Here is a 26,857-nt window from a genome sequence, read left to right on the forward strand (position 1 = left end):
CACTGTCCTGGACGACCCAGGTCACTGAAAGTCTTGCTGGAGGTTCCTGCATTTGCACTTTCCAGGCGTTTCTCTCGGGAGAGGGGAATATCAGCCGTTTGGTGCAGGGAGGAACAGCACAGCCCAGAGAGGCAAAACGCCCGCCCGACGTTATCCAGCAGGACACGGATTAGGCCGTGTGTTTCCTGGATCAGCTGAGAAGAAATCCTCTTGTGCTGGATCTCAGCCTCTCTCATCCTTGTCCACCCGCATCCCTTAAAGGGTGACGGATTCCCGGTCAGTGGCTCCTGGGCAGCCCTTTCGGAGGTGGCACTCGCAAGGACCTCTTGTTCCGACCTGTTCTCCCTCCTGTCACAGCCCTGCGCGTGTTAAAGCACCAGTGGGAGATGCCAGACCGGTTTCACCTGCAGAGATGTGCCCGTGTCTCCCGGAGGGAGCGGCTCAGGGTACCCACAGGACACGTCACAGAGCTGAGCTCCAGCTCGGGGCTAAGCTCCCATGTGTGTCCTGTCTGTCTTCTGATGATCCCGGAGTGGACGACGCATGACATTGAGCACTAGTCCCGTGTTAAATAAAGCTTTTCTTCTCTCGAGCAGCCCCTTCTCTCTCCTGGGGCTTGGAGACAGATCCAGCAGCACTAAAAACCTTCAGGGCAGACCCGTCTCTCAGCCCCCTGAGCCTGCCTAAAGGCGGTAGGAGGTGCAGGAGTCAGGTGCCTCCTGGGAAACCATCCCGAAAGTCTGGGCTGGACAGATATAGGCTCAGCTCCCTCCCCCTTCCACAGCAGAGCTAAATGCTTAAGGCTGAGGTGGAATTTCACCCTGGAGCTTGGGAGAATCCAAGGCTCAGATTACCAGCTTCCCTACAGCCTCATGGTCCTTGTGCTGAGAGCCAGCACGGCCCCTCAGGGCTCTTTGTAGCACCCCTTGTGCCCCTGAGGGCTGGGAGGTGGTGGCCACTCTGGGCAGATGGGCTGTGAGGCTGCGCCCATGCTGGAGGAGCTGGAGGATCCAAAGAACTGTGCCCATTACTTTAATATTGAATTAATACTACATATAAATTGCTCGTGCTCATAAAGTTACCATGGTTGTTCCCACAGTTCTCCCCTTGTTCTGGCCTCGGTGAAGCACTGAAAGCCCCCATTTGATCCAGTCTGCATCCTCCATGGTCCCCAAAGAGACCCCAGAGATCCACTGCACTCATGGGACCATGGAGTCCTCTCAGTTCCTCCCAGCTCCACGGGGCAGGCACTGCCTCAGCTCTGTAGTCTCCCCTGAATCCAGAGACCTCAAGTTCCTCCCACCACCAAAGACTCTTCCAGAATCTGCATGTTGCTGGAGGTTGTGCTGGATGAGGAGAGACATGCTGGTCCATTCTCTTTATTCCCAAAACCAAGTCTTGCACCCCCAGCCAGATCATTCCCAACCAACTCTCCCTGCTGCAGGACTGACTTCCTGCAGCCTCATGATCCAAGGATGGATTTTGCCCTGTATTGAGCCAGGCAATAAAGGCACTAAGCACAGATAACACCAAACACCACTGGAATTGAGATGCTCACAGGCCGCAGCCTCTCCCATGTCAGAGGGGCTGGTTTGGGTCCCCATCCAAGGTTTCCTGGTGCTGCAGCTCCTGGCTCAGCTCTGGTGTGGAGAGTCCTGTCCTGTGAGCCCCCCAGGACCCTCAGCCAGACGTGGAGCTCAGGTCTGAGGGAAGTGCTGGGCTGGGATCTGCACTGTGGAGATTTTCTGCTCCAGGGACCTGTGGGAGAGAGAAACCAGAGCCCATGTGGGCACAGAAAGGGCTGCAGGACCAGGGCAGGATGGCAGCAATGTGCCAGTGCTTTTCCAAGTGCCCTGGGGACCCCGTGCTGGGGAAACATCCTCACTGGGGATCCCACAGCAGACAGGACAAATCACCCCTCATGCTCACAGGCCCCAAACTGCAGTGGCATGGAGGAGGCCCCAGAAGGGAGGGGTCCCAGTGTTGCTGGTTTTGGGTCAGGGAAGGCTCAAGCCTCAGGAATTTGCTCACTTGTCTGCCCTGATCCATGGCCTGTGCAGCCATCAGAGCCACTGCCTTGGTCCTTGCACTCTGTGCCTGGGGGAGGAGGATGAGACACATCGATGGTGTGGTGCCCCTGCCACTGACCCCCTCTGACAGCCAGACGTGGCTCTGAAGGAGAAACTGAGCTTCCCTGTGCTCCTCTGGAGAGGATCTCCCTGGGGAACTGCAGGGACAGGCAACCTTTGGGATCAGTGTGGAAAGTCTGCTGGCTCCTGGTGCGGAATGTGGCAGGATCAGCTGAGATCCTGCCCTGCTCGGCCAGGAATGCCTCAGCCAAGGGCATCTGGCTGCCAAGCTCCCAGGGATGAACCTCTCCCTGGCAGTGCCAGCTGGCACAGGGCAGCCTTGCCCTTGCCCTTGCCCAGCTCTGGAGCACTGTGGCAGTTCCAGGCTGGGAATACTTGGCCATGTAACAGTTCTGTGTGTTATCTTGCTGTTGCAGGCAGCAAAACTTCTCCCCCGGCTTTCACAACACTTCCACAACAAAGGCCGACAGTGCAGGGATGATGCCAAGGGAAAGAGCAGTGGGATGGATGTGGAGGTGGCAGGGATGAGGGGGATCTGTGGAGCCACACACAAGAAGCAGCATCTCCACAAGCCCAATGCATGGAGTAGAGAGAGTGTGGCAATCCCGATGTTTGGAGACTTGGCAGAGATGAATGTTTCAAGGAAGGGCAAGGAGATCTGCTCATCTCAGCACTTCCAAACTCCCCACAGCTGCTGCTTCCCTGCCCTTTCCACCTTCTCAGTGGATCAGCTGCCAAGTGCCCTGACAGGCTGGTGTTTGCTGGTTTCTGCCAGAGCACAAGGGAACACTTTGGAAGGGCACCTGGATATTTTTTTGGCAGCTAAAAGAGGTTAAGTAACGCACTAGAATTTGATAATATAATTAGAATAATTAAGAGTACAATCTTGGTAGCAGCCCAAGGGTGGGGTTGTTTGCTTCCACTCACACTGTGAATGGAAGATGGGGAGGTGCAAGCAGCTCCTGCCCCATCTGAGGGACCTCCCAAGGAAGCACCAGAGGGACACAGTGAAGGGAATTAACTCAGCCTTTCCCAGGGAGAGACAGGAGTGACGTTTCCCTGGATAGGGAAAGGTAAGGAATGATCATTTCCTCCTGGACTGGCAGCTGTCGAAAAGCCCAAGCCCAGCCAAGCTCTGGGCACGCCATCAGCACGGATGGCAGGACCTTGGGGGAACAGCACCAGTGACCACAGCTGGGCTGGTGTTAATCTGCTCCTCTTGGAAGGGAGTGCCAGCCTCCAAAATCACTGTTTCCCAGGATATGAACTCTGCTATAGCCATAGGAACCCAGCCCTCTGCCTCCAAGCCACTGGACTCCAGGAGTGCCAAATATCTGATGTGATCAGGAGAGCCAGGACACCTGGAGGCCCCAATCCCCACCCTGGGGCAGGTGCAGCAAAGCAGCTTCAGGACAGAAGGTATCTCACCTGCAGTTCTGGCAGAGAACATGGAGTCCTTCTGGAATGGGAACTCAGAAAGTCCAACTGGATGCCCATATTTTCCAGCTTGCAGCAAAGACCCTGAGCCATCCCCAACAGGCTGCTGGGAGTGCCCAGGGGGACTCTGGGCACAGGGGCTGCCCCAGGCCGTGCCCAGGTGCTGTAACTCCTGCTCAGGAACGGCCCTCGCCCAGCCCAGGTGCTGGAATGTCGTGCGAGCAGCTTTGTGGGGGGGAGGTTCTCAAACACACGGAATCCTTCTTTTATGGCAAAATCCCAAGCCAGCTCAGCCACAAACTCTGCATCCTTGGGGCTGCTGTCACCTGGAGCTGGCCTCCCTGGGTACAAGAGAATAGCACACTTGTTTGGAAGATTTGGTGTTATGCACTCACATCCCAAACAGCACCACGTGCCCTTGTCTGGGCCAGCCCAGCAGGACTCGGGGAAACTCCTCTCTAAGGGTGTGAAAATAACATCTAATTTAATTCTCATAAAGGCTCCAAGGCCACACCTGATGTGTGCAGCCAAAGAGCACCAAGAGCTCTCACCAGCTCCCCGTGAGTCCCTTGGCAAGGCTGGTGCTGAATTGGAAGGTCTGAGAGCTCCATCTGTAGGACACAGCTCTGGGCTCCCAACTTTGGCCTCTGCTCCACTCTCCCAGGAAAGAAAGGACCCCACAGCACAAACTCCAGGCCTGTGCTGGAGCAGGGAGGCAGCTCTGTGCCCATGGCTGTGCAGGGCACAGCTGGCCTGGCTGGGCTCCTCACCTGCCAGGGAGCCACGGAGACGTCCCTGCAGCATCACAGCCAGGCGGAAAAAGGCAAAGGCCAGGTAGAAATTCCAGTTCTCCGGGTGCTTCACTCCCATGTGGCAACAGTACATCTGGGAATACTCCTCTGCCGTGGGAATTCCCAGGTGCCCCAAGTCACACTTCCTCAAGCCTGGAAGATGGGAAGAGGTAACAGTGAGTCAGCTGACAGAGAGCAGCTCAGAGCTCCCTAGGGATGGTGTGAGCTTAGTGGCACAGCCAGGCACTTCCATGGAGACACCTGCACCCTTCCAGGACCTGCACAGCTGCCGTGCTGGCCCCATATGGAACTCCGGTTGGCAGCAGCCTGCACCCCAAAATGTACACAGGGCAGTTCTCCTGATTAGGGTGAAACTGTGACTGACAGATATCCCTCCTAAATGATGGAACCTCTCCATTTAACCCTATCTTTTTCTTCTAAACAAGTGTATAACTTAGTGCACAAACCACTCCTGATCTGCTTCACAACCTTCCCACCCAAAAGAGCTGCCCAGCTTCCCAGCTGGACTGAGAGGGAGAATAATGCAAACCCAGAGCCCTTTCCAGCTGCACTGAGCCCCACTGCCAGCTGAGCTGCTTGGGCAGGAGCTGATCTGTTTTGAACTCTGGTTCCTCTGCTTGTGCCAAAGGTAACTGTGCCCCCTCTGTACCTCTGTGAGCACTAAAGTGGGCTGGCAGGAAGAAGCTCATACAGCTATTCGCCAAATCACACATAGGATCTCCTAGAGTGGCAAACTTCCAGCCCAGCACAGCAAGGACTTCTGGCCTGTCTGGATGAAAGACCAGGTGGTCCATCCTGTATCAGAGAGAAAAAGAGATCAGAAAAGTCTCCAGAGGAGGGAAAAACCCCAGGGCTCAGGTGCTTTCAGTGCTCTTCACTCTCTTCAAAAATTCCTGAGTCCTTTGGAAGGCAGCACAAGTGAAACATTAATTTCTGCAAGCAGAGGATGGAGGTTACTCAATATTGAACTCCCTGGTTAATAATGGACTAAACTGTGCTTTGGAGAATGAAACCAAGTTAGTCAGAGCCTCAGATCAATGGCAGATGCTACTGGACAGGGTAACCAGAAGATGAAGCAGGCAAGTCACTGTCCAGGGGATCTCCTGGTCATTCCAAAGGCACAGAGCTCCTGCCATGGACTGTAGATTATGCACAGCCCTCACCAGTGTGAGCCCATGAGAGGGCAGGAGCCCACTGGGGAACAACCAGAGCAGACAGCCATCCTGCCAGGGTGCAGAGAGCTCCTGCAACCTCGGCGAAGGAGCCTTGGTCCAGACCTGGCACTGCAGCCCCACAGCCCTGGCAGGATCCAGCTGAGCTCTGGCAGCAGAGAAGCACCACAGCATCCCTCCCCTCTGTCCCAGTCACCCCACTCCTGCAGGACTTCACCTGGAATACCGGCAGGTTTTGTCACCCAAACCCCTTCAGCACCAAATACCATTGGCAAGAAGCACCAGGGCTGATTCCTGAGTACTGCAGGAAGAGCTGATGATCCTCCAGTGTTAGACCAGCATTTGCAGCCACTGGGTGAAGAAACTCAGTCTCAGTCCCTGGGGGATGCTGACCCTGACCCTGATCCAAAATCCAGCTTTTGGACTGTTTGAAGCTGCTGCCCCAGCCCAGTCAGCACCTTTTGGAGTTTGTGGATCATTTTACACTCAGTCCTTCTCTCCTGCCTGGGATGTGCTCCAGGGCAGTACCTGAAATCACCGTGCACCACTGTTGTCTTCTGGGAGTCAGGAAAATGCAGAGGCAGCCACTGGATGAGCCTCTCCATCGCTGGGATAACATGAGTTTCCACAGCTCGATACTGCTTTGTCCAGGTCTCAACCTGCTGCTGGATGTAATTTCCTGGAACAGAGGAATGGAGGCTCCCAGGGAAAGGCACAAAGAAAGGCTTCAAAAGGGACACAGAAAAAGTCAAACAGCCAAGTAGATCTCAGACCAGAACCCTGAGTTAAGCTCCAAGAATTTAATGGCAGTTTCCAGGGGTCTCATACATTCTTAACTGGGCACTGGATTTAATACTCAGGTGGAAATAATCCAATCCTGGACAAAAATGTAACTTCTCCACCAGCTCCAGGAAGCTGAGCTATCTCTGCAGAGGGACTGGAGGGGATGCTTGGGGGGGTTTGGTCAGAGACGGCAACAAAGAAGTTACTCCTGCACCTACAGTGGGCAGAGATGGCAACGAACATGGCAGGAAGCTCTGGGAGCTAGGAGAGCTCTGGGAAATCATGGGAAACCTGGATTTAAAGAGCTCTCCACACTCTCCCACCACAGCTGGGCATTCAAACTCTGGACTGCTCATCTTCCCTTTTCTCCCTGCCCCCAGTTTGGTCCATCCTGCCTATCCCTTGAAATGCTGACACACAGGAGAAGAAAGGATCCAGAGCCTCCTCTCACCATGCTCCCTGAGGTCCTGCAGCTTGGCTGCTCCGAGGTCCAGGCTGTGGATCCTGGCCAGGACACGTGCCATGGCACCGTAGCAGGCGCGGCGCCGGCGCGGCAGCACCGCGGGCAGGGCCACGGCGCGGTGGATGTGGCCAGCACAGTGCTCCAGCAGGTAGAAAGGTGTGCCAAGGATGCTGGGGAAGCAAATTGGGATCAGTGGGGCTGAGGTCAATCCTGCTTCTACCCTCCCAAATCTCACCTGCACCCTGAATGTGCCCTCCAGGCCTCACCTGCATGGGCAGGTGAAGAGCAGCCCCAGCAGCACTTGGGTGCCCACTGGAGCCCAGCTCAGGCTTTCCGGTGGCACATGGCTGTGGCATGGTCAGCCCTGGTCCCTCCAGCCACAGGAAGGTGAGCTTGGAGCCAGGCTCCAGCAGCAGCTGTTTCCCTGCTCCCTGCAGTGGGTGTGAGCTGGGCTGTCGGGCTCCTCACAAACACCAGGAGCAGTGGACACACATCCATCGAGCTGCAGTGCAGAGGCCGATTCCTGCAGCCAGCAGAGATCTGAGCCAGCTGCAGGCCTGAGGGGTGTCCTGTCACAGATTTGCTGCTGTCACTGCTGTCTGAGGTCTGGCAGTTGGAAAAATCCCCTCTTTATTGCAAACCTGGGCACTCTGAGTCAATGGGAAGCCCTACAATATTGCTTTATAGCTGCTTTTCAAAGAGAGTATTTGGATTAATTGCTAAAACAGGACACACCTAAACCAAGCCAAATAAAAAAGATCCTGTCCTTTGAACATCTAGAGGCTCCTCCAGCCCCACACTGCACAAATGCTCATTAGACCAGTGCACTTTGTGAGCTCTGGCTCCTTCTTCTCTCCCCTCTTCATCTTTGGGGGAATCTGGCTGCAGTTATCAAGCACAGAGTGAAAGCAGATTACCTTCTGTCCTCACAGAGAGCAAGCACAGGGGGCACAGGAACACCAGCTGCAGAGAGAGCCTTCAGGACCCTGCCAGGGAGGGAGAGAGGCGCAAGGGAATCAGCCCTGGAACTGCAGTGTTGGAGGCAGACACACCATATCAGAGTCCTGGGCTCAGTTTTAAATACACTAAAATAACGTGGCTGGGGGAGGTGAAAGGAGCACACCCCCATCTTCCCATGGCCCAGAGCCCCCAGACCTATCCCACACTCTGGAAAACAAGGGAAGGTCATAAATGATCCTCCCCACGTGTCCTGCCGCTCTGGTGTTGAGGGAGCTCCTCTGGCACAGCAAACTGCAGCAGCGCCCCTCTCACCTGTATTCCCTTGGGACAGAAGGGCCTGAGGGGCCATCGGGAGGCTCCTGCTCCTTCTTCAGCACCAGCAAACGACCTCCAAACTTCACCAAATAGCTCCGGGTGGACTCTCCGTGGTCGAACTGCCGTAACTCCAGTGGGGCTGGGAGTTGGGAGCAGAGGGTCAGCACTTCCCCAGGTTTTCCACCCCCTTCCTGCACTTGGGGCTGAGATCTCACCCTGTGTCCCTGGGGAACATGGCAGTAGCTCATGGATGTCTCACAGGACAGGAATATTCCTGAAATCTCTTGGCAACTTGTGCTCAACCCCTCCCATATGAGGAAGTCCTAAAATGTTGTTTCTCATTTCTGGGGAAGTGATGGATCACTGGAACTGGAATGGCTGTGCTGTTTGCTTGGAGATTAGGAGCCTTTCCTTAATATTATTTTTCAATCCATATGTCATATGGAAAAAGCCAATGGCTCCAGAAAATCCAGGCTTTCTGATGGAAGGGCCAAACCCCCTGCAGTACCTGTTGGATGGGCACCAAGAACATCTTCAAGGTACTCCTGCAGACGATCCTTTGGGATTTCCATGCCTGGTCTCACTGAACGAGTATAGGGAACAAACCCTCGCAAAGGAAACCCCAGATGGGTTTCCAGCTCTTTGAGTGCTGCTTCTGGATCATCAACCTGAAACCAGGAGGGAGAGAGTAGCACTGGGTGACAGCTAGAAGACAAAATTTCCTGGGAAAGAGAGAGACTTCCCTGAGGTTAAACCGGGTTTGGAGCCACGAATGAAACAGCCCAGAGCAGTCTTTGCCAGCAATCCCTTCTTTAACCCCACCACATCCTGCAGGGACAAGCACAGGTTTGGCAAGAGTCAGCCTCTGCCACTGGAAAATCCTGAGCTGTTCAAACCAAACAGTTTCTGGACACCGAATCCATCCCCAAATCCCACCCTGGCTGTGTCACTTTGTACCTTCACTGTTTTCATGCCAAGCTGGGCTGCTGCCTTCAGGTTCTGGCTGCTGCTGTCCAGCAGGATGGATTCCTGGGGCTGGACACCCAGGCGCTCCAAGCACAGCTTGTAGATCCCAGGATTTGGCCTGGGCATCCCTTCCTGATGTGATTCAACCATCTACAGCAACAACAGATGGATTATGCATGAGCCTGCTGTGCCCACAAACATCTGGGCAGTGCTGGAAATGGAGATGGGAGGGTGGGAAAGAGACTGGTTTAATTAACGTGAGAAATAAAGGACATGGAGCTGGATGGGGACTGTGTAGGTGCCAACTGCCTTGGCTGTGGCTCCTCAGCTCAAATCAGCCAAACAGGATAAGCCAGTCCTTGGATGGGAGATATCCAACAAGGTGTCCCAATGTGGGAGGCTCACTGGCCAATTGCTCAGTGCTGTCCAAGGAAGCCTCGGATGACAGCACCTTCCAAAGGCTCTGGAAAAGCAGTGTCCTGACCACTGCACCCACCAAAGCCACCTCCACAGCAGCTGTGTTGACCATAACCATCCACCAAAATTTGGATCAAAAAAGCTTTGACTCAGTGTCTGAACACTCCCACTGCTCTCACAAGCATGAACAATCCAAGCAGCCATTCCCCTGCTCTGGTAACACTCCAGGAATAGGAATCTATAGGATGGATATAAATCCACTGCTAATGGAAATCCACATTCAGTTCTTTTTCCCCCACTAATGGCTGTGACACGGCTGTTGCTCCTGCTCCAGGAGCACCACACACCAGAGAGGCCGTGGGTATTGGAGCCTTGAGGTTCATGGCTCATCTGTGTCATCTCTGCAAAGGTGAAGGGTGTTGGGAAAGGAGACTCCGCTGCGAGAGGGGTCCTTGCTCCTCACCTCACACCGGTCAGCACATTGGGGTAGTGGTTTTTTTGGAGTATAGGGGGTGCTTGGCAATTCTTTGAAGAGTCCTTACTCTTTTAGAGCTTTTTTGTTTGTTTTTTAAAGCAGGCAGGGCACTGAATAATAACATTTATTTCTTGTCTGGTGTTCCAGCTTGCAAGCCCTTTATCTCCATCGCTGCCCGTGCCTCTTACACAGAGACTCGTGGCTGTGTGGGCACTTTGCAGTGGATTTGCAAATGTCACTCAGCTCCTCTCCAAGTGCCTAGCAGGAATTATGTCACGAGATGTTTTCCCAGGCTGTTCCACTGATGTCAACCAAACTGTGCTGCTGCTCATCTGGTACCTGCACTTAAAGAATTTCAGCTGCTGCTTTTACAGGTGGAGGAACAGAGCCCCATTTGGGATCCACTCAGACTTACCACATCAAAGTGCTGTTGGTCCGGGGGCAGAAACCTCTCTCCATCCCCCAGGCACAAATTGTGGCTCAGCAGAGCTGTCTTAAGCCCTTCTGCCCGGATACACTGAGCTGCTTCTGCCATTATGGGGAGCTGTTTTATCATCTCATTTCGGATTAAATCCCAGAGAAAAGAGTCCACTGGAACACGGACATTTGCCTGAGGAACACAGAAACCCCAAGAATGATAATGGGCCAGATAATGGGGTGAAAATAAGAGTGGTTGGGTAGGCAGGGTTGCCTGATCATCTTATCTTGCTGTCCTGCTTCCTCTGGCAGCAGAAGGCAGGCAGGGGATCTCCCAGCTAAACTGCTTTGCCCAAATAAACAAATGTTCTCACATCCCTAATTCTACAGCAGAGATAAAGGGCTGATTTTGGGAAAGAGAAATCACTGGGACTGTGCCTGCCATGGGATCAAGGCAGGTTAGAGACAAACACTGACAGACCAGCAGGCAGGAAAGGAATCTGCATTTTAGACTGAACTGTTTAAAAAGGACTTTATTCCAGTAGGAAATTAAGGCAAATTCATCTGCCTGCCCTGCCCAGGTACCAGGATAATGGTGCAAATCTGCCCTGTTCAGATTCAGATTCAATGCTTCCTAGATGGAAAATCCAGACCCTTCAACCAAAGGATTTCTTTTTAAAGCTCCTCTTTCCTCACTGGACCTGTTTCCATGCAGTCAGGAAGCACAAGGAGAGCAGGGGGGAGTTGGCTTACAATCTCAAAGCACTGCTGTCCCAATTCCTGCAGAAACTCCACAGCTGTCAGCTCTCCTCTGGAATACTTGAGAGAGAGGCTGTTCTCCCCTCCAGACACTGCAGCTTGCTGGATGGTGCCGGCTGGAATACAGCTCTGGGCCTCCCAGTCTGCATGGAGAACAGTAGGGAAGACAGAAAAGAGCATCAGCAGGACTGGGAAATCAGCTTGGAATCCCTCTGAGGTCTGATGTGCTGGCCTGGGGTGATTGACCCAGCCCAGAGGGAAGAGTTTGGGCATTCCAGGAACTGCAGCACCTCATCCCTGTGTTCAGTGTGGAGAGTTCCTAAACTCTGGTGACCTGTGACAGGACCAAGACAATGCCTGGAGCTGTGCCAGGGCTCAGTTAGGTTGGAGATCAGGGAAAGGCTGTCCCCCCAGAGGGTGCTGGGCACTGCCCAGGCTCCCCAGGGAATGGGCACGGCCCCGAGGCTGCCAGAGCTCCAGGAGCGTTGGGACAGCGCTGCCAGGGATGCCCAGGGTGGGATTGTTGGGGTGTCTGGGCAGGGCCAGGGGGTGGATGAGGATCCTTGTGGGTCCCTCCCAGCTCAGGACGTTCCGTGATTCTGTGGGATCAGGAATGGGAATACACACCTGTGGCTGTCCTGTGAGGGGCCGGGAGCAGCACCCCGCTCTCCTCAAAGATCACAGCTTTGTAAGAGAACCCTCTGGATCGCTGCTGGGTCAGCAGGAGCTGCCGGATCCCGGCACAGAGAAGGTTCTGGGCACAGGCAGCGCTCCTCAGGTACATGCTGGGAACCACAGGAAGGGCCAGGGAAACTCACACCTCAACCAAGGAGAGAGGCTGGAACACAACTGCAGAATTACAGGGGAAAATGTTTATTTATGCACACACAATCATGGAATGGTTAATGTTGGAGAAGATCTCCAAGATCATCAAGTCCAACGTCCCTGGATCCACCAAACCCTATGGCTAAGTGCCACTTCTGCTCAGGGATAGGGACTCCACCTTGGGCAGCCACTGAAGTGTCCCACACAAAGCAGGGAGCCCCGAAAGGGGTTTTACCCAGGGTCCAAATCCCTTCAATAGTGTTGGGGATCACTCATCACTAACACACACTAATTACTGATCATAACTGGTGATCGGAGCCACATGGGGTCAGGCTCTGCTCCCGGGGAAAAAGGGACACAACAAAAGGAAATTTGTGCCAGGAGAGGCTCAGGTCGGACATCAGGAGGAATTCCTTCATGGAAAGGGCTGTCAGCCATGGGGAGGGGCTGCCCAGGGAGCTGGAGGTGTCCAAGGAAGGGCCGGGCGCGGCGCTGGGCGCTCTGGGCTGGGTGACACGGCGGGGATGGGCCGGGGTTGGACTCGGTGCTCCCGGGGCTCGTTCCCCTCAGGGCCCCCGGGCTCTCCGGCTGGGAGGCGGCTCCCCGCTCTCGCGGGAACGTACCTCCAACTCTCGCGAGAAGCAGCGGCCGCCCCTCGCAGCCCCCCGCGCGCTACCGCAGCCGCCGCCGCCGCGCCGCCTGCTACGTCACCGCGCCGTGACGTCACGGGGTCAGAGGGGAAAGGTGCGGGAGGCGGAAGCGGCGCCGGTCCCGGTCCCGGTCCCGGTCGGCGGCGGCCCCGCGGAGCCCATGAGCGTGTCCCTGGTCGTGATCCGGCTGGAGCTGGCCGGGACCTCCCCGCTGCCCGCGGGCTTCGCCTACAGCGCGGCCGGTGGGTTCCCCCCGCCGGGGGTACGGGCGGGGCGCGGGGCAGCGCTGCCGGGCCCGCTCCGCACCGCGCAGCTGCCGGCGGGGGCCGTCCCGGTGCTGCCGATCCCGGGGCTCCGCGCCCGGCGCTCCGTCCCAACGCCTGCTTTGTCCCCGCAGCTCCGGACATGGCAGCGGAGAGCACCGGCGCGGCCCTCGCCGCCGTGCCCGCCTGCCTGGAGGGGAAGGGCCCCGGGGAGCGGGCGGCCATCCTGCACCAGCACCTGGGCCGCAGGGAGATGACCGACATGATCATCGAGACCATCCAGCCGCCCGCAGGTACCGGCTGGGGCGGCGGCCCCGTGGCGGGGGGAACGTCCCGGTGCTGTTACCGGGCGGGCAGGGCGGGGGGCCCGGGTGGTGTGGGGTGTGCGGGGCCGGAGTCGGCCCTGCAGTTTGGAAAACAGGCAGAGAAGTTCAGGAATGTGCTTTGGGATGCGGGTGACAGAGCTGGTTATTCGTGGTGAACACTTCCACTGACCTCATCCCAGTCCACAGCTTCCTCCCGACGGGCAGCTCCAGTCTCCGCTCTCTGGGAGCAGGGACAGGACACAGGGAATGGCTGGAGCTGTGTCAGGGACCTTTAGGTTGGATCTCAGGAAAAGGTTCTCCCCCAGAGGGTGCTGGGCACTGCCCAGGCTCCCCAGGGAATGGGCACGGCCCCGAGGCTGCCAGAGCTCCAGGAGCGTTTGGACAGCGCTGCCAGGGATGCCCAGGGTGGGATTGTTGGGGTGTCTGTGCAGGGCCAGGGGTCAGACTGGGTGATCCCTGTGGTCCCTTCCCCTCAGTAATGAGGAAACTTTGCCTTTGTGAAAGATGAAGCAAAAGCTGCCATGGAAAGAAGGAAGTCCTTGGAAGCTGCATCAGCTGAGGACAAAACTAAACAGGAGGATCAAAGCAAGGAGTGTGAGGCTGCTCCAGACTCGCCTTCCAAACAGCTCCCTGACCAGATCTCCTTCTTCAGCGGGAACCCCTCAGTTGAAATCGTTCATGGAATTATGCACCTGTACAAAACAAAGTAAGAATTCCTGACTAATGGTGGCTCAGGTGGGAGTGGGAGGGTGAGTTGGCCACCCCGGGGCTGTGGCTCCTGAGTGGAGACAAACAGGAAGGGTGACTCGATGCTGGGAATGCAGAGGGTCACTGGTGTTAATGGTGGAGTTTGGGGCTGGCCCTGGTCCCCCAGCTGTGGGTGACACTGGGGGTGTTGAGGGCTTGTGCTGGGTTGTAATAGTGTAAGGCAAACACAAATTAAAAAAAAAAATACATTTGAAAGCAGCTTTCCAAAGGATCCTACAATTAAATCGTGATCTTTGGGGCCTTGGTGACCGGCATGGGGAGCTGTGTGAGGCAGGAGGTCTCATCCAGGGGTTACAATTCACCACCACTCCCCTATGATTGTGTGAGAACTCCCATTTCAGCTCTTCCTGAAAGCCACCAGGAAGAACCCCCAGATGGGCACTGGGAATAGTAGCAAACATTGCTCAGTTGTTCTAGGAATAGTGCTGAGCATCGGGGGCTTGCCAGCTTCAGCTGTTTTTGTAGAAAAACAGATATCAAACTATTCCTGGCAGTCCCATTGTTCTTGGAGCATGCCCAGGTTAATACAGGATGCCTGTGATTGTTTGTGGTCACTCACCACAGCCTCATCCTCCTCCTCACTGTGAGGGATAAAGTTTGACAGCAGAGTTCCTGTGGCTCTGTGGCTGGAGCTGTGTGTCCAGCTGTGTGTCCAGCTGTGCCCTGCCCAGGGGGAGGTGAGGTGCAGCTGTGTCCCTGCTGTGTCCCCAGCAAGATGACGTCCCTGAAGGAGGATGTGCGGCGCAGTGCCATGCTCTGCATCCTCACTGTGCCCGCCACCATGACCAGCCACGACCTCATGAAGTTTGTGGCCTCCTTCTATGAGGTGATCGAGCACATGAAGATCATCCGAGACTCCACCCCGAACCAGTACATGGTGCTCATCAAGTTCAGCTCCCAGGTAAGATGCCTTGGCTGCAGGAGTGTCACACTCAGTTGCTGTTCAGGGGGGTTGGGTGGCTTCACTGGGCAGCCCTGAGCCAGGGTTGCACTTACCTGTGGAGAAACAGCCCTGTCCTCCTTCCCAGAGAATTCCCGGGGCTGCTGAGGTTAGTCCCACACCTGGAAGCAGTGGATGCCATGCTCTGGCTGTCCTGTTCTTGTTGGCAGGATATTTTTCAAGAATCAGTCCATTTACAGAGCTTTCTGCTATCTCTCAGCTTGTTCAGAGTGTTGTGCTGTGCTGAACAGAAAGGAGCTGGCCTGGGGAGCTCCCTTTGTTTTAAGAAAGGCTTTTCCTGCTTTTCTGAGGAGCTGGGTGGTCTCACAGCCACTGCCAGTGTGGAAAGGACAGAGCCTGAGAGCCTGGGGGGTGAATTGATACCCAGATAACACCATTTGCTCCTTCAGGCCCCTTGGACTGGGCAGCTTTAAATTCCCCCCTCCAGCTCTTGTGTGGACCCTTTCACTTGGACATTCTCTTCTCCCAGCTGCACATGATTTATTTTGGGGTTCAGGGAGAGGTTTCTCCCAGCTGTGAATTCTGCCTGAGAGATTTCCCAAGCCTTTTGTGCAGGTGGAGGGTTTGTGTGAGTCCTGTGCTAATTGCAGTAGTTACAAAGATGGTTTTATATCTCTTGTTGCATTAAATTACACAGGCAAATATCTGGTGCTAAACAGCCTTGCACCAAATCCCTAAACTTGTGCTCAATTCACCCTGAAATTCCTGTTTCTCAGGCAATTCCCTGCAGCTCTGTTGACCCCTGATGGCTGTGCCTGCAGGTAGCAAAACAAATCTCTGGGGCCTTTATTCTCCTGACTGGAATCACCAGGAGTATGGGAATGTGGCATTTCATTCAGCTGATTGCCTCAGTGCAGTGTGGTGGCTGTGGAGAGAGGGTTTGGGGTGCTCCTGGGGGAAAAGGGATGATGGATTTGGCAGGGTTTGGGTTGGTTCTGCCTCCTTTGCCCTGGAAGGTGCCTGAACTGTGAGTGGTGAATGGGTTCTGTCCCACAGTTAAACTGCTGTTCCTGACACCATCCTGCAATGTGGCCCTCTTACATTTTTGCAGAGACCAAATTTGCTTTGCAAATGCACTGAAATTGCTGACAAGGGGTAAAACAGGTGCTGAAGGGAAATCCCTAATTCCTGCTGAATGCTCCCATGTCAGCGTGGTGTCACTGCCCTGAACTCCACTTGTGTCTTCCAGAGGTGATGCCAAACCTGGCGCCAAAATGCAGTGCCTGGAGCTGGCTGAAATCCCTCCTCTGGTGTTCCAGGGAAGAAGAGAGGATATGGGAGGTTTCTTCTCCTGTCCCTTGGTTGGATGAGCTGGGAGTTTCCTGTTTTTAACCAATTTTCTCTGCTCTGTGCCCAGGCTGATGCAGACAGTTTCTACATGGCCTGCAATGGCCGGCAGTTCAACTCAATCGAGGAGGACGTTTGCCAGCTCGTGTATGTGGAAAGGGCTGAAGTCTTCAAGTCAGAAGATGTAAGTTGAGTTTGGGTTTTTTTTTCCCTGCACTTCAGAAGGTTTTGACAGGATTATTTGGAGAATAAACTGCAAGAACAGCTTAATACATCGGCCCCAGCCCCGTTTCCCATTGCAGTGGTCCTTGGGAGAGTTTGTGTGGTGACTCCATTTGTGCCTCAGCTGTGATCTAAGCCTGCCTTGGGTTGTAATTTAGGGAATCCACAGAGCACAGTGGGGCTGGTTGCAGGTGCAGCCCCTTCACTGAGCCCTGGCTGTGGCCCTTTGAATGCTGGGGATCACTTTCTTATCTTTCTAATAAATTCCCAACCACAGCGTTCCCGTGTCGTGGTGCTGGCAGTGATGGGAAGTTGGACTTAACTGCTGGTGATGGGAAGGTGCTGAGCAGTTTCTCTCTGCTTGGTGCTTGCAGGGAGCCAGCCTGCCTGTGATGGACCTGACAGAGCTGCCCAAGTGCACCGTGTGCCTGGAGAGGATGGATGAGTCCGTGAACGGGATCCTCACCACGCTGTGCAACCACAGCTTCCACAGCCAGTGCCTGCAGCGCTGGGAGGACACCACGTGAGAGCCTGGGCTTTATTTCCACCTCTGAGGCCCTGCTTGGAGTGGGGGGGGGTGCTGACAAAGCTCTGCTCGTCACTGTGGGGGCAGGAATTACTGCAAGTCCTAATGTTCAGTTTTTCCCATTAAGGGGCTCCCAGAGAGAAATCTCCCCGCCAAAAGTAATTGAAGGATGATTCCCAGGGGCCTCGCTGCTGAGGCAGGGAGGGAGTTGTAGAGGAATGCTGATTATTTCAAAATACTGTAGGAGAAGAGTGCTGGGCTAAACAGCCCTGGCTGCACACACAGCCCTGCTTCACTCAGCCTTGGCAGCTTGTCCAGTCCCTTCCTTGGCATCCTGCAAATGGAGCTGGGGGGCCCTGTGGAGAGCCCTGCAGCCTTCTCTCCCACCTGGATGCTGGGAGGGGAGGAAGAGGAGGTGAGAAAGAGCAGGCGTGCAGGGGCAGGCAGGGAAAGAAGGGATGATGACAAGGTGCCTCAGTAAATCAGGCAGGGGAGGCTCCTGTTGTTCCAGGTGGGTGTGGGATGAGCCATGGGAAGTCGTGTCCCTGGCACAGGGAGACCCTCCATGGCACTGGGCAGGGCTGGGGGTTGGACCCGTGTCTCTCCTTAAAGCAGCTGTTCCTGCTGCCACTCACCCTTTCCTCTTGGTGCTCCCAGCATCCCAAATCCCTGTGGGGTGGCATTTTGGTGTGCCGGGAGCCCCCGACTGGCACCAGGTGCTGCTGTCAGCTGGGTGTGTTTTCCATTCCTCTGGAAGCTTTGCTGGTTTACTGCACCTCAGGCAGCCACAGACACTGCAGCAGGAGGCTGCAGATCCTCCCTGTGGCTGCTGCATCCCTGCTATCCCAATTCCTGGATTCTCTGATGGAGTGTGAGGAAGATTGTAGCTCACTGTGATCTATCACTCCTAAGCCAGAGTACCAGAAGTCAGTGAGATCAATCAGGTTTGGAGCTGTGCAGGCTGATGGGCTGCTTTGCTGCATAAATCCAAAGCACGGTAAATTTGGGGCAGTGGAGCATAGCCAGTGCAGGAGCGAGATCCCAAATAGCACTTAAATATGGAATATACAATTTAAGCTGGACTTATGCTCCCAGTCTGAAGAAATGACAAAGGAAAATCCCCGTTCTCCTTGCTCAGGCACCACGGAGGCTGCAAGTGCCTGAATTTGTGTAGGAACTGACTGCAGCCCGGTTGTCTCCTCCCTGGAATTATTCCTGGGGCTTTCCCAGCAGCTAATGAAAAATACATAGACAGTCCTGGCAGCAGGATGCAGCCTCAGTTATCCCATTCCTGGCCCAAACTGCTGCTGCTCCAGGGCTGGACACGACTTCCTTCTGGTCTGGGGTGTTCTGTCTCTTTGTGGCAGCACTGGGAGTTCCAAAAGAGATAAAAGATCTGGATCTTTGGTAGATCCAGAAGGGATTCCTGCTGATGATTCTTTTAGGGTACAGTTATGGGGTGTTCTTCCTGGGAAGGCTGAGATTAAATCCTTTGGGTTGGGGTGGGACTGAAGCATCTCCTCAGGGTTGTTTTAAGCACTGAGGTGTGTTTGCAGAGTGTCACTTGGCTGTCCTCAGCAGGGTAATTCCGACACCCTTCCTCAGTGTGTAGCTTCTGTGTAAATCCCTTGGACTGCAGCAAAACCAGATCCAGCTGAAATGTCTTTGGGAGAACTCTTCTTTGTTCTGTCACCAGCTTAAAACCAGTAACTTTGTGTGGAATGAATTTGAGTGGGGTAAATGTGAGCTGGTGGGTGATACAGGGAGCATCCCGCTGCACAAGGCACTTCCCTGGAGCTCTCTAGCTCTCTTCTTAATGACTGCAATGTGGAGATGTTGCTTCCTGTGTCTCATGACGTTCTTGTTGCCCTCCAGGTGCCCTGTGTGCAGGTACTGCCAGACTCCAGAGCCCGTGGAAGAGAACAAGTGTTTTGAGTGTGGAGTTCAAGAAGTAAGTAGGTGGGTGGATGGTGAGATCTAGCCTAGATCTGACTGCACAGCTGCTTGGGTTGCTTTGGGCCTTAATTCTTGGGCTGATTTTGGGCTGGTTTTACCAGCCAGTGGGGTATCAGCTTTCCTTTTGAGTTGCATCAGTGCTGGGAAGGGGTGTTTCCTCACAGGTTTCCTGTTCTGATGAATTTCTGTGATTCTTAGGAAGATGAGTGTGACAGCAGGGAGCTAACCCAGCCTGCTGGTGGTGGCCCTTCCAGTCTGTGCCCTCCAGAGCTTGCTGGGATCCCTCATTCCTTAGCCAAGGCCACTCTCCCACCTGGTGGTGATTTACCCAGCCCCTGCAGGGCTGTAACTGCCTTTGATGGGCTGGGACCCCCTTGTCCTTGGCCTTCCCAGAGGAGGGGGAGTGGGAACCCTGCTCGTTCCTGAGGGTGTGACTGGAGCAGGGGTGGGTCACGCTGTCTCAGGGTGCTGCTGCCCCCCCCCAGAGCTGCCCCCCAGAGCTGCCTGTGTTTGTTGCAGAACCTGTGGATCTGTCTGATCTGCGGGCACATCGGCTGCGGGCGCTACGTGAGCCGCCACGCCTACAAGCACTTTGAGGAGACGCAGCACACGTACGCCATGCAGCTCACCAACCACCGCGTCTGGGACTACGCCGGGGGTGAGCCTGCGCTGCCCTTTGGGCACCCTCGGGAGCAGGGGCTGAGGCACAGTTTGCTGGAGATGGAGGAGCTTGTGTCCATGCTAGTCCCTGGCTTTGGGGAGCAGCCATCTCTGCTCTATCAGCAGCTTTCCTGGGGCTGGAGCAGCTGGAGGAGGGAAAACGGGACTCTGTCATGAATCGGGGCGGTCCTACAGCATCCCTGGAATGTTTTTTACTCCCTTTCCATCAATTTGCCCATGGCTGTTGTGATAAATACCCCATAAGGTGGCTGGGAGGAATCTGCTAAAGTAGAACGAATCCCTGTGGTGTTGGGTTTGTGCCTTGCAGAGCAGCAGGGTCTGGGTGGTTTGATTGTGCTCCGTGACTGGGGGTTCCTCAGCTCTGAGTGCCCATGGTTGGATTTTCTCTCCCCAGACAACTACGTCCACAGGCTGGTGGCAAGCAAAACTGATGGCAAGATAGTTCAGTATGAGTGTGAGGGGGATATGTGCCAGGAGGAGAAAATTGATGCCTTACAATTAGAGGTAAATATTTTCACTTGTTGGACTCTGCGTTGTGGAAGTGTTTCCAGCCCCACCATGACCACTGTTCAATCCCATCAGCTGAAGCAGCAGATCTGCTCCCAGCCTGGAGGAATTGTCTCCAGGCAGGAGCAGAATGGGTTTACTGCTTTTTTTCCCCTTATTTTTTTTTTTTTTTTTTTAAAGCCTCTCCCTGGCTCTGCAGTGCTGGTGCAGCGCAGTATGAGCTGGCTGCAGTGTCGTGCTGTGGTCACTGGTGATTGAAGAGGAGCTGCTTATGCTGCTGCAAACAGGGGGCACTGGAGGGAGAAGTGGGTCTGAGTCACTCCCCAGACCATTCCTAGTGGCTCTGTGGCTTGGGTTCAGAGCCAGGATCTGTGTGGAGCTGTTAATTTGGATAGTTTAGCTCCCAAACTGAATGAGGGTGCAGGAATCCACAGCTGTGTGCTCACCTTGGTGAGCACAGAGAGCTGACAGTCTGCTGCCAGCCCTGTGCTGTTCCCTTCTCTTGAACAGATAATGATTTATTTATTTTTTGTACCTGTTGCCCAGCTTCTCCTCTCCTAACTAAAGGAGAGGAGCTTGAAATCCCTGCTTCACTGAGCAGACACTGCAGCACGATTTCAGCCGCATTAGACACGAGGGTTTGTGAGGAGGAACAGCCCACAGAGACCAGACTGGAGGAGCTCATTGCTCACATAAATATTTGGTTGCTTTTCAGTGAATTTTCTGAATAACACTTAGATGCCAAACCAGCTAATTTTAACCCTTTTTTCCCGTAAGGTGGTTGCCTAAAGCGTGTAAGTTCTCTCTGTCTTACGAGATTGAAATATTTCAAGAGAGAATGAATTTGGTGGAGTGTTTTGGCACTCAGAAATTACTGAGAGTGATCAAGGCTCTGTGCATGTTTAATTCTCTAGTGAATGCCTAATTTGATGCTTATTAGCCTGATGAAAAGGAGTAATCACCTTTTTCAACCTTGTCATGACTCATTTGCAGAACTAAAAGGGAAAAGGTGGGATGTAGGGCATAGATCCTTGTTCCAGTACCAAAATGGTGTTGGAATGGGCCATACATGTTGGAGAAGAGTAATTGGGAATTACAGAGAGTTGAGGGTGCTTTCCCAGGAATCTTCTAATAGGGAAGCTGGATATGTACGTTGATCCTTCTGCCTTGGAGTTTGGGCTGTGGGTGGGAACTCTTCCCCTCAGCCTTTGGGGTCTCATACTCTCAGGACAGGGATGGGTGATGGTTCATTTTCCTGCAGACATTTATTGCTATTGCCATGAAAAATCTGTCTCTTCCTTGAACAGTTCTTGGCTTGATACTTTCACTTGATCATTGTTGTGCTCTGAAGGCTTTCCTTAATTTCAAAAAACCCAAAGTCATTCGGTTGGGAAATCAAACTGGTGAAACCCTGCACTGGATCTGCAGCTGGGATGTGTGTCCAGAACCTCCTGATTTCATCTGGTTAAATTGATTTGGGGATTGGATCCCTTTGGGCTCCTTAACCAGCAGGGCCACCCTGACTGCTCTGTGTGTCTCTGTGTTTGTAGTATTCCTACTTGCTGACGAGCCAGCTGGAATCCCAACGGATCTATTGGGAAAACAAGATTGTCCGCATCGAGAAGGACACAGCTGAAGAGGTGAGCTCTGCCCTGGGCCTGGGGGAAGGGTCCTGGCCCTGTGCAATGGGAGAAGAAGGAGCTGATGGCTCTCTGGTTCAGCCTGGGTGCTGTGTGACGTGGCCTTGCACAGCCTGCTCTGCTCCCAGCTGGGAAAATTGGCTCCAAGATGGATCTGTCCCTTATCTGGCTGCTCCCAGGGAGCAATTTGCTGCTCAGTGGTGCAGAAGCAGGTAGATTGCCACGGAGATTGCAGCTTGATTTAAATGTGCTGCTGGGGAAATGCAGCAGTGGTGGAAGGAGCGCGTGGTGCTGCAGGATCCTGGAGCCATCCGTCTCTCCGACACGGATCTCCAGGGAATGTTGGTGGAGCAGAGACAATATGACTTTAATTTGCTCGGCTGCAGAAGGTGGAACTGTCTCTGTGCTCCAAATGCATATTGATTTGCCCTTTCTTTTTGATCCCCTCTCTTTCCTCATCACCCTTTGGGAAAAGTTCAGAGTCTCCTCCTATAAAGCATCCTGCAGGCAGGACTGCTTCAAAATGTCACCAGGAAAAATCCAGGGAGGATATTCTACTGCTTTTTCACTCTACGTAGATCCTTTCAACCAGTTAAAGTGAGTCAGGATTTAGAATTGAGTCCTTAACTTTCTTCAGGACTTTTAATTAACCATTTAAGTGTCTGCAGTTAAGTAAAAATAGAAATTGTGACCATTGAAATAGTGGTCATTGACCTTGTTCTAAAGAACAGTCCCAGAAATCTTATGGAAAGCCCTATAAAAGGAAAATATTTTATCAAAAACCATCTTTCGAGTGGCCAGGAGACGCAATCCACAAAGCAGCTCCAAAGTGAAACCACTCTGATCCACGCCCCAAACGTGGTTTCACGTTTAAAGATCCCAATAATTTTATCCGTGGCACTTGTTCCATGTAAGTCTTGTCTGGATTGGTGCCACCATGCAGAGTATTCCATTATCGGTACTCAGGCTACTTCCCCAAATTAACCATCAGCTGCACAAACATTCCCTGATTAGGGCTGGAAGGCTTAAAACCTGCTCTCCATCCATGTGTGCTGAGACTGACATTTGTCCAGACTGCTCCTCCAGGAAAGCATTTTCCATTAAATCCCTGCCCCACTGCATGTGAGCACCGATAGAGGGGAAACAAGAATTCCTGACTAAACCTCCCCTAAGTCTCATTCTGGAGGCTTGTCACTTGGAGAAGGAGAGCTTGGCTTTCTCCAGGAGCAGCACCTGGAGTGGGGCAGCAGAGGGAAGAGGAAGGCCATGGCCAGTGGGTGTTTGTGTTTGTGTGAGGGAGATATTGGTGTCAGTGGGTCAGTGCCTTCTGACAGCTCTGCTGAGTCAGCCCCGAGCAGGGCAGCCTGTTCGTGTTCACACTCAGACCACATTCTCTGAGGTTTAGTTTAAAATGAGCAAAAACCCAGCCTTGTAACGCCTCAGGGTGGAAATCTGAGTTTGCTGCTGGATCCAGAACCACCAGAGAGTGGCCAAAGGAATGCTGGATGCAGGCAGGAAGAAGTTAAGGAGCTGCTGCAGCTTTTGGCAGTGCCTGGCATGGATCTACAGCCGGAGTTGCTGTTCTGTGGGAGCAGCTTCCACGGCAACGTGGCTCCTTGTCTGGGATCCGAGGGTGACACAGGGGGTCCTCAGCAGAGCAGAGCCTTGGCTCCAAGCTTTCCTTACCTGGGGACAGGAATTGGTCAAAGTCTAGAAACCGCTCCAGAAAATGGAGTGTCCTGACGAAAGTGCAGCGGACTTTGAGCTGTTGGAAATGCCCCTGTGTTTGTTTTTACAGATTAACAACATGAAGACCAAATTTAAAGAGACCATTGAGAAGTGTGACAGTCTGGAACAGCGGCTCAATGACTTGCTCAAAGAAAAGCAGTCAGTGGAGAGGAAGTGGGTACCGCTGCCAGGTTTAGTTCCATGGAGCCATTAAAACACCGTGCGCTGACATCCAAAAAGAAAAAAACCCTGCTATGCTGGGCAATTTTGAGCTGTTTAAGCTGGAATACTGAGAACATGGCTTGCTTTAAAAAAAGCTCTGATTTCTGTAGGTGTTCACAAATGGGAAGTGTCTGAGTGAGCACAGCTTTGGGGCCCTCAGCTCCCTTTCCACGCTCTGCATGTTTAGCGTTCAGGGATCCTTCCTCTCCCTGCTCCAGGGAGATGCCAGCCTGCTCTGCTGTTGGTGGGTGCATCCAAAGGGATGAAAGGCAGCTCAGCAGAGGCATCACCCAGCACAGAGGAAAATACAGATCTTGGGAAGTGCCTGGAGGAAAGATGTCGAGCCTGGCAATTGCCGATCCGTGTGCTCCCTGTGTCCCCTGTTCCTCCCAGCCCACATCCTGTCCAGCAGTCCTGGCTGGAGCAGGGAGCACAGGCAGTGAGTGAGCAACAGGCAGAGGAGGGTGCCAGCAAACTGCCAGGGCAAAAGCAGGGTTTTGGGGAGCAGGAAGCCCTGTGTGTGAATCACAATGCCGATACCCTTGTGGGAGCATCTTCCTTCCCAGGGACGTGGTATTTTGAGGGTCTTGGAGTGTGGCAGGAGGCCCCTGACTGCCCTCAGATGTCTCAGGCTCCCTTGTGATCCCTGTGCCCTTTTTGGCACCCATTCCAAAAGCTGCAGGTGTGTGTCCAAGGTCAGTTCCACCTCCCAGGCACATCCTGCCTGTTGCCTGTGCTGTTGGCTTTGGCATGAGATGGAATTGCCTGACCTGGGTGGGATTTCAGAGTCTTCTTGTATTGCCTCCCCTTGCCCATCTTTGCTGGAAAACCAAATTCCAGGTGTGGTTGGTGGGCTGGGGGTCAGTTGCCCAGTGAAAAGCTGAGGTGCTGTTTGGTCTGGGTGGGCAGTGCTGCTGTCCTAACTTGTGCTTCTCTCTGCAAGGTGTTCCCAGCTGAACAACAAAGTGGCAAAACTCTCCAACGAGCTGAAGGAGGAGCAGGAGCTGAACAAGTGCTTGCGAGCAAACCAGGCCTTGCTGCAGAACAAACTGAAGGAGGAGGAGAGAGTGTTAAAGGAAACCTGTGAGCAGAAGGACCTGCAGATCTCCGAGATCCAGGAGCAGCTGAGGGATGTCATGTTCTACCTGGAGACGCAACAGAAAATCAACCACCTCCCAGCTGAGACCCGCCAGGAGATCCAGGAAGGACAGATCAACATTGCAGTGGCATCTTCTGCCAGCTCCTCCACAGCAGGCACGGGCAAACCTTCCTCCAGGAGAGGCCGTGGCAAGAGGGGGAAATGAGAACAGGAATTCTCTGCTCCCACCCTGGAACTGGCCGTGCCAGCAGCAGGCCAGGCTCACCTCGGGACTCGGGCTGGGAACACCCAGCTCACTAAAGCTCAGCTAGAAATTGTCTCCAGAGCTGCTCATAAAACTGGCTGCCAGTCAGTGGAGGTGTCTGTGGTATTTAAAAGCATTTCACTGCACTATTTAGCTGTTTTTAGGCAGATCTTGGTGACCATTTTGCCTTCCCTCCTTTTCAGAGCCCCTCCTGTCATGCATTTGACTTTCTTGGAGAGTGTTTTGGGGTGGGGGGTTGTGTCCATGTCCAACATCCTATTTCCTGCAGGGATGCTGTAGAGTAGGCTCAGCCCAGTGTGTAAGGCTTCTCCAGTTCTTCTCCTGGATTAAAAGTATTCTCAACTAAGAAGTTATTTAATAAACAGTGTAAATTAGGTTATATACATCTCCTTTTTGTATGTGCAGTCCTGACACTGCAGAACTGCCTGTGCAGGAGTAGAACTGTAGTTTGGAAAGAAAAAGGAGTGAGGTGTGGAAAATAAACCATCTTAGTGGTGTAAGAAACCAGGCAAGTCCTAAAGGCCAATGGGCTGGGAATTTAAAGGCTTTTAAGGGACTTTGCTCTGATCTCTCTTCATTTTAAAGGTGGCCTTTGAGTGGCCAGTGGTTGCTGTGCTGCCTGCAGGGCAGAAAGGGTGGAAGTTTTGTGTTCTGGATGCTGTTTAACGTGGTTATTTTACAGGTATTTTACAAATTAAGTAGTCATCTGTGAATTGGGGAACACATTCCCAGCATTCCAGCACTCCTGGAGCAGGGGGGGGTGTGTATCCCCTGACCCAGTGGCACTGGGAGTATTGGTGTAAGCTCAGAGCTGTTCTCCTCAGAGCCAGGAGGTGAGGAGAGGGACAAGCAGAGCCTTTTCCAAACTCTCTTCCCACATTCTCAGAGCTCCTGGTGCTGGCTCTGTGGCGGAGCCGGGAGCGCTGCCCCTCCACTGGATCCTCAGCAGGAGCTGCAGCTCTTGGTTCCAGTTCCTGTGCTCACCAAAACGTGGCACTATCCACAACCTCAGCTGGCAAAGCTTCCATGTGACTTGCCCCAAAGGGACACGGGTCCTGTAAGGGAATTTTGTGCACAAATCTGGTTTGGTTTGGGTTTTTTGTTGGTTTTTCACTTAACATCTAAGACTCGATGCTCTGGGGTGGGAAGTTTTCCCTGGAGAAGTGACTGTCCTGATTGCTGTTGTGCTCAGAATCAGAGAATTTAAAGGCTGATCTTTTGTTAAAAATGCCAGGGGAGTCCCCAGTTGTCTTTCCAGGCCACAGGATGATCCTGGTCTTTGTTGGAACAATCATGACCTTAGTTTGGAACACTGAAACAGCTCTGGCTGAGCAGGTCCAGCCTGGAACACGGGCATGACACAGGCAGCCCTTTATTGCTAGAAGTTGTTCTTTTTTTGGCCCATTGAAAGGGACAAGTTCCAGTCCCTGGAATGACCCCGGGAAGGCGGGTGGTTCTCATCTGCTTCCTGGCTGCATGGACTGAGAGTGTTGAACTTCCTCCTTGGAATTACAGGGTGCTGTTAGTGCACTCTGGGCATCCACTGCTTGGCTTTGGAGATCTGCCCCCACCACCTGGAACTTGGACCTTTTCTAACTTTGTAGCAGGAATGTACACTCACTTTTCAGTGTGTGGATTGTACTACCAGGCTTCTGCCTTCTGTAAATGACTCTAAGGACCTAGAGATGTACAGCACGGCTTGCTCTCCTAGAGAAACTATTTTATTTAAGATATATTTTTACACCATTAAGATCCTCTGACCTTTTGCTGAAGGCTTGCTTTGTGTAGAACACTAAAGATGCTGTACTGTATCTTGGAATTCATTTTCAAAAAATGTGATGGAAAATTAAACCAGCGTGCAGTTC

At 53.4% G+C, this 26,857-nt stretch overlaps 2 protein-coding genes across 4 annotated transcripts; one reads left to right on the top strand and one right to left on the bottom strand.

Annotated features, from left to right (window-relative positions):
* Positions 1–1,016: 1,016 nt before the first annotated feature.
* ACAD10 (acyl-CoA dehydrogenase family member 10) lies at positions 1,017–12,703 on the bottom strand. Of its 3 annotated transcripts, none has more exons than XM_048322820.1 (14): positions 12,515–12,703; positions 11,694–11,851; positions 11,061–11,209; positions 10,306–10,500; positions 8,990–9,148; positions 8,541–8,700; positions 8,030–8,171; positions 7,675–7,743; positions 6,746–6,927; positions 6,040–6,190; positions 4,989–5,134; positions 4,298–4,471; positions 3,519–3,868; positions 1,017–1,758 (listed from the first exon to the last, which is right to left on the bottom strand). In XM_048322820.1, exons 2-14 carry the CDS (start codon positions 11,848–11,850, stop codon positions 1,681–1,683), a joined length of 2,112 nt encoding a protein of 703 aa, XP_048178777.1. In that variant the 5' UTR covers position 11,851; positions 12,515–12,703; the 3' UTR covers positions 1,017–1,680. The 3 variants fall into 3 exon arrangements, with proteins under 3 accessions (XP_048178777.1, XP_048178775.1, XP_048178776.1); XM_048322818.1 differs by having other exon boundaries at positions 11,694–11,915; positions 12,515–12,618; XM_048322819.1 differs by lacking the exon at positions 8,990–9,148 and having other exon boundaries at positions 11,694–11,915; positions 12,515–12,618.
* Positions 12,615–26,857, top strand: LOC125335304 (BRCA1 associated protein). The gene is made up of 12 exons (XM_048322821.1): positions 12,615–12,783; positions 12,939–13,097; positions 13,635–13,836; positions 14,610–14,799; positions 16,217–16,330; positions 16,743–16,891; positions 18,770–18,845; positions 19,370–19,508; positions 19,926–20,035; positions 21,589–21,678; positions 23,477–23,580; positions 24,572–26,857. The coding sequence occupies exons 1-12, from the start codon at positions 12,702–12,704 to the stop codon at positions 24,930–24,932; spliced, it is 1,776 nt and encodes a 591-aa protein (XP_048178778.1). The 5' UTR covers positions 12,615–12,701; the 3' UTR covers positions 24,933–26,857.

The sequence above is a fragment of the Corvus hawaiiensis genome, chromosome 18 (assembly GCF_020740725.1).
Source record: "Corvus hawaiiensis isolate bCorHaw1 chromosome 18, bCorHaw1.pri.cur, whole genome shotgun sequence".
Lineage (NCBI taxonomy): Eukaryota > Metazoa > Chordata > Aves > Passeriformes > Corvidae > Corvus > Corvus hawaiiensis.

Excerpts from the sequence above, each read along its gene's own strand:
- ACAD10 (XM_048322820.1), bottom strand. The coding sequence starts at position 11,850 with ATGTACCTGAGGAGCGCTGCCTGTGCCCAGAACCTTCTCTGTGCCGGG. Across the intron at positions 7,744-8,029 it reads TCTGTCCCAAGGGAATACAG|GGTCCTGAAGGCTCTCTCTG; the intron begins GTGAGAGGGGCG and ends CCTCCCTGGCAG. Across the intron at positions 6,191-6,745 it reads GCAGGACCTCAGGGAGCATG|GAAATTACATCCAGCAGCAG; the intron begins GTGAGAGGAGGC and ends CCTCTGTTCCAG.
- LOC125335304 (XM_048322821.1), top strand. The coding sequence starts at position 12,702 with ATGAGCGTGTCCCTGGTCGTGATCCGGCTGGAGCTGGCCGGGACCTCC. Across the intron at positions 12,784-12,938 it reads CTTCGCCTACAGCGCGGCCG|CTCCGGACATGGCAGCGGAG; the intron begins GTGGGTTCCCCC and ends TTGTCCCCGCAG. Across the intron at positions 21,679-23,476 it reads AGAAGGACACAGCTGAAGAG|ATTAACAACATGAAGACCAA; the intron begins GTGAGCTCTGCC and ends TTGTTTTTACAG.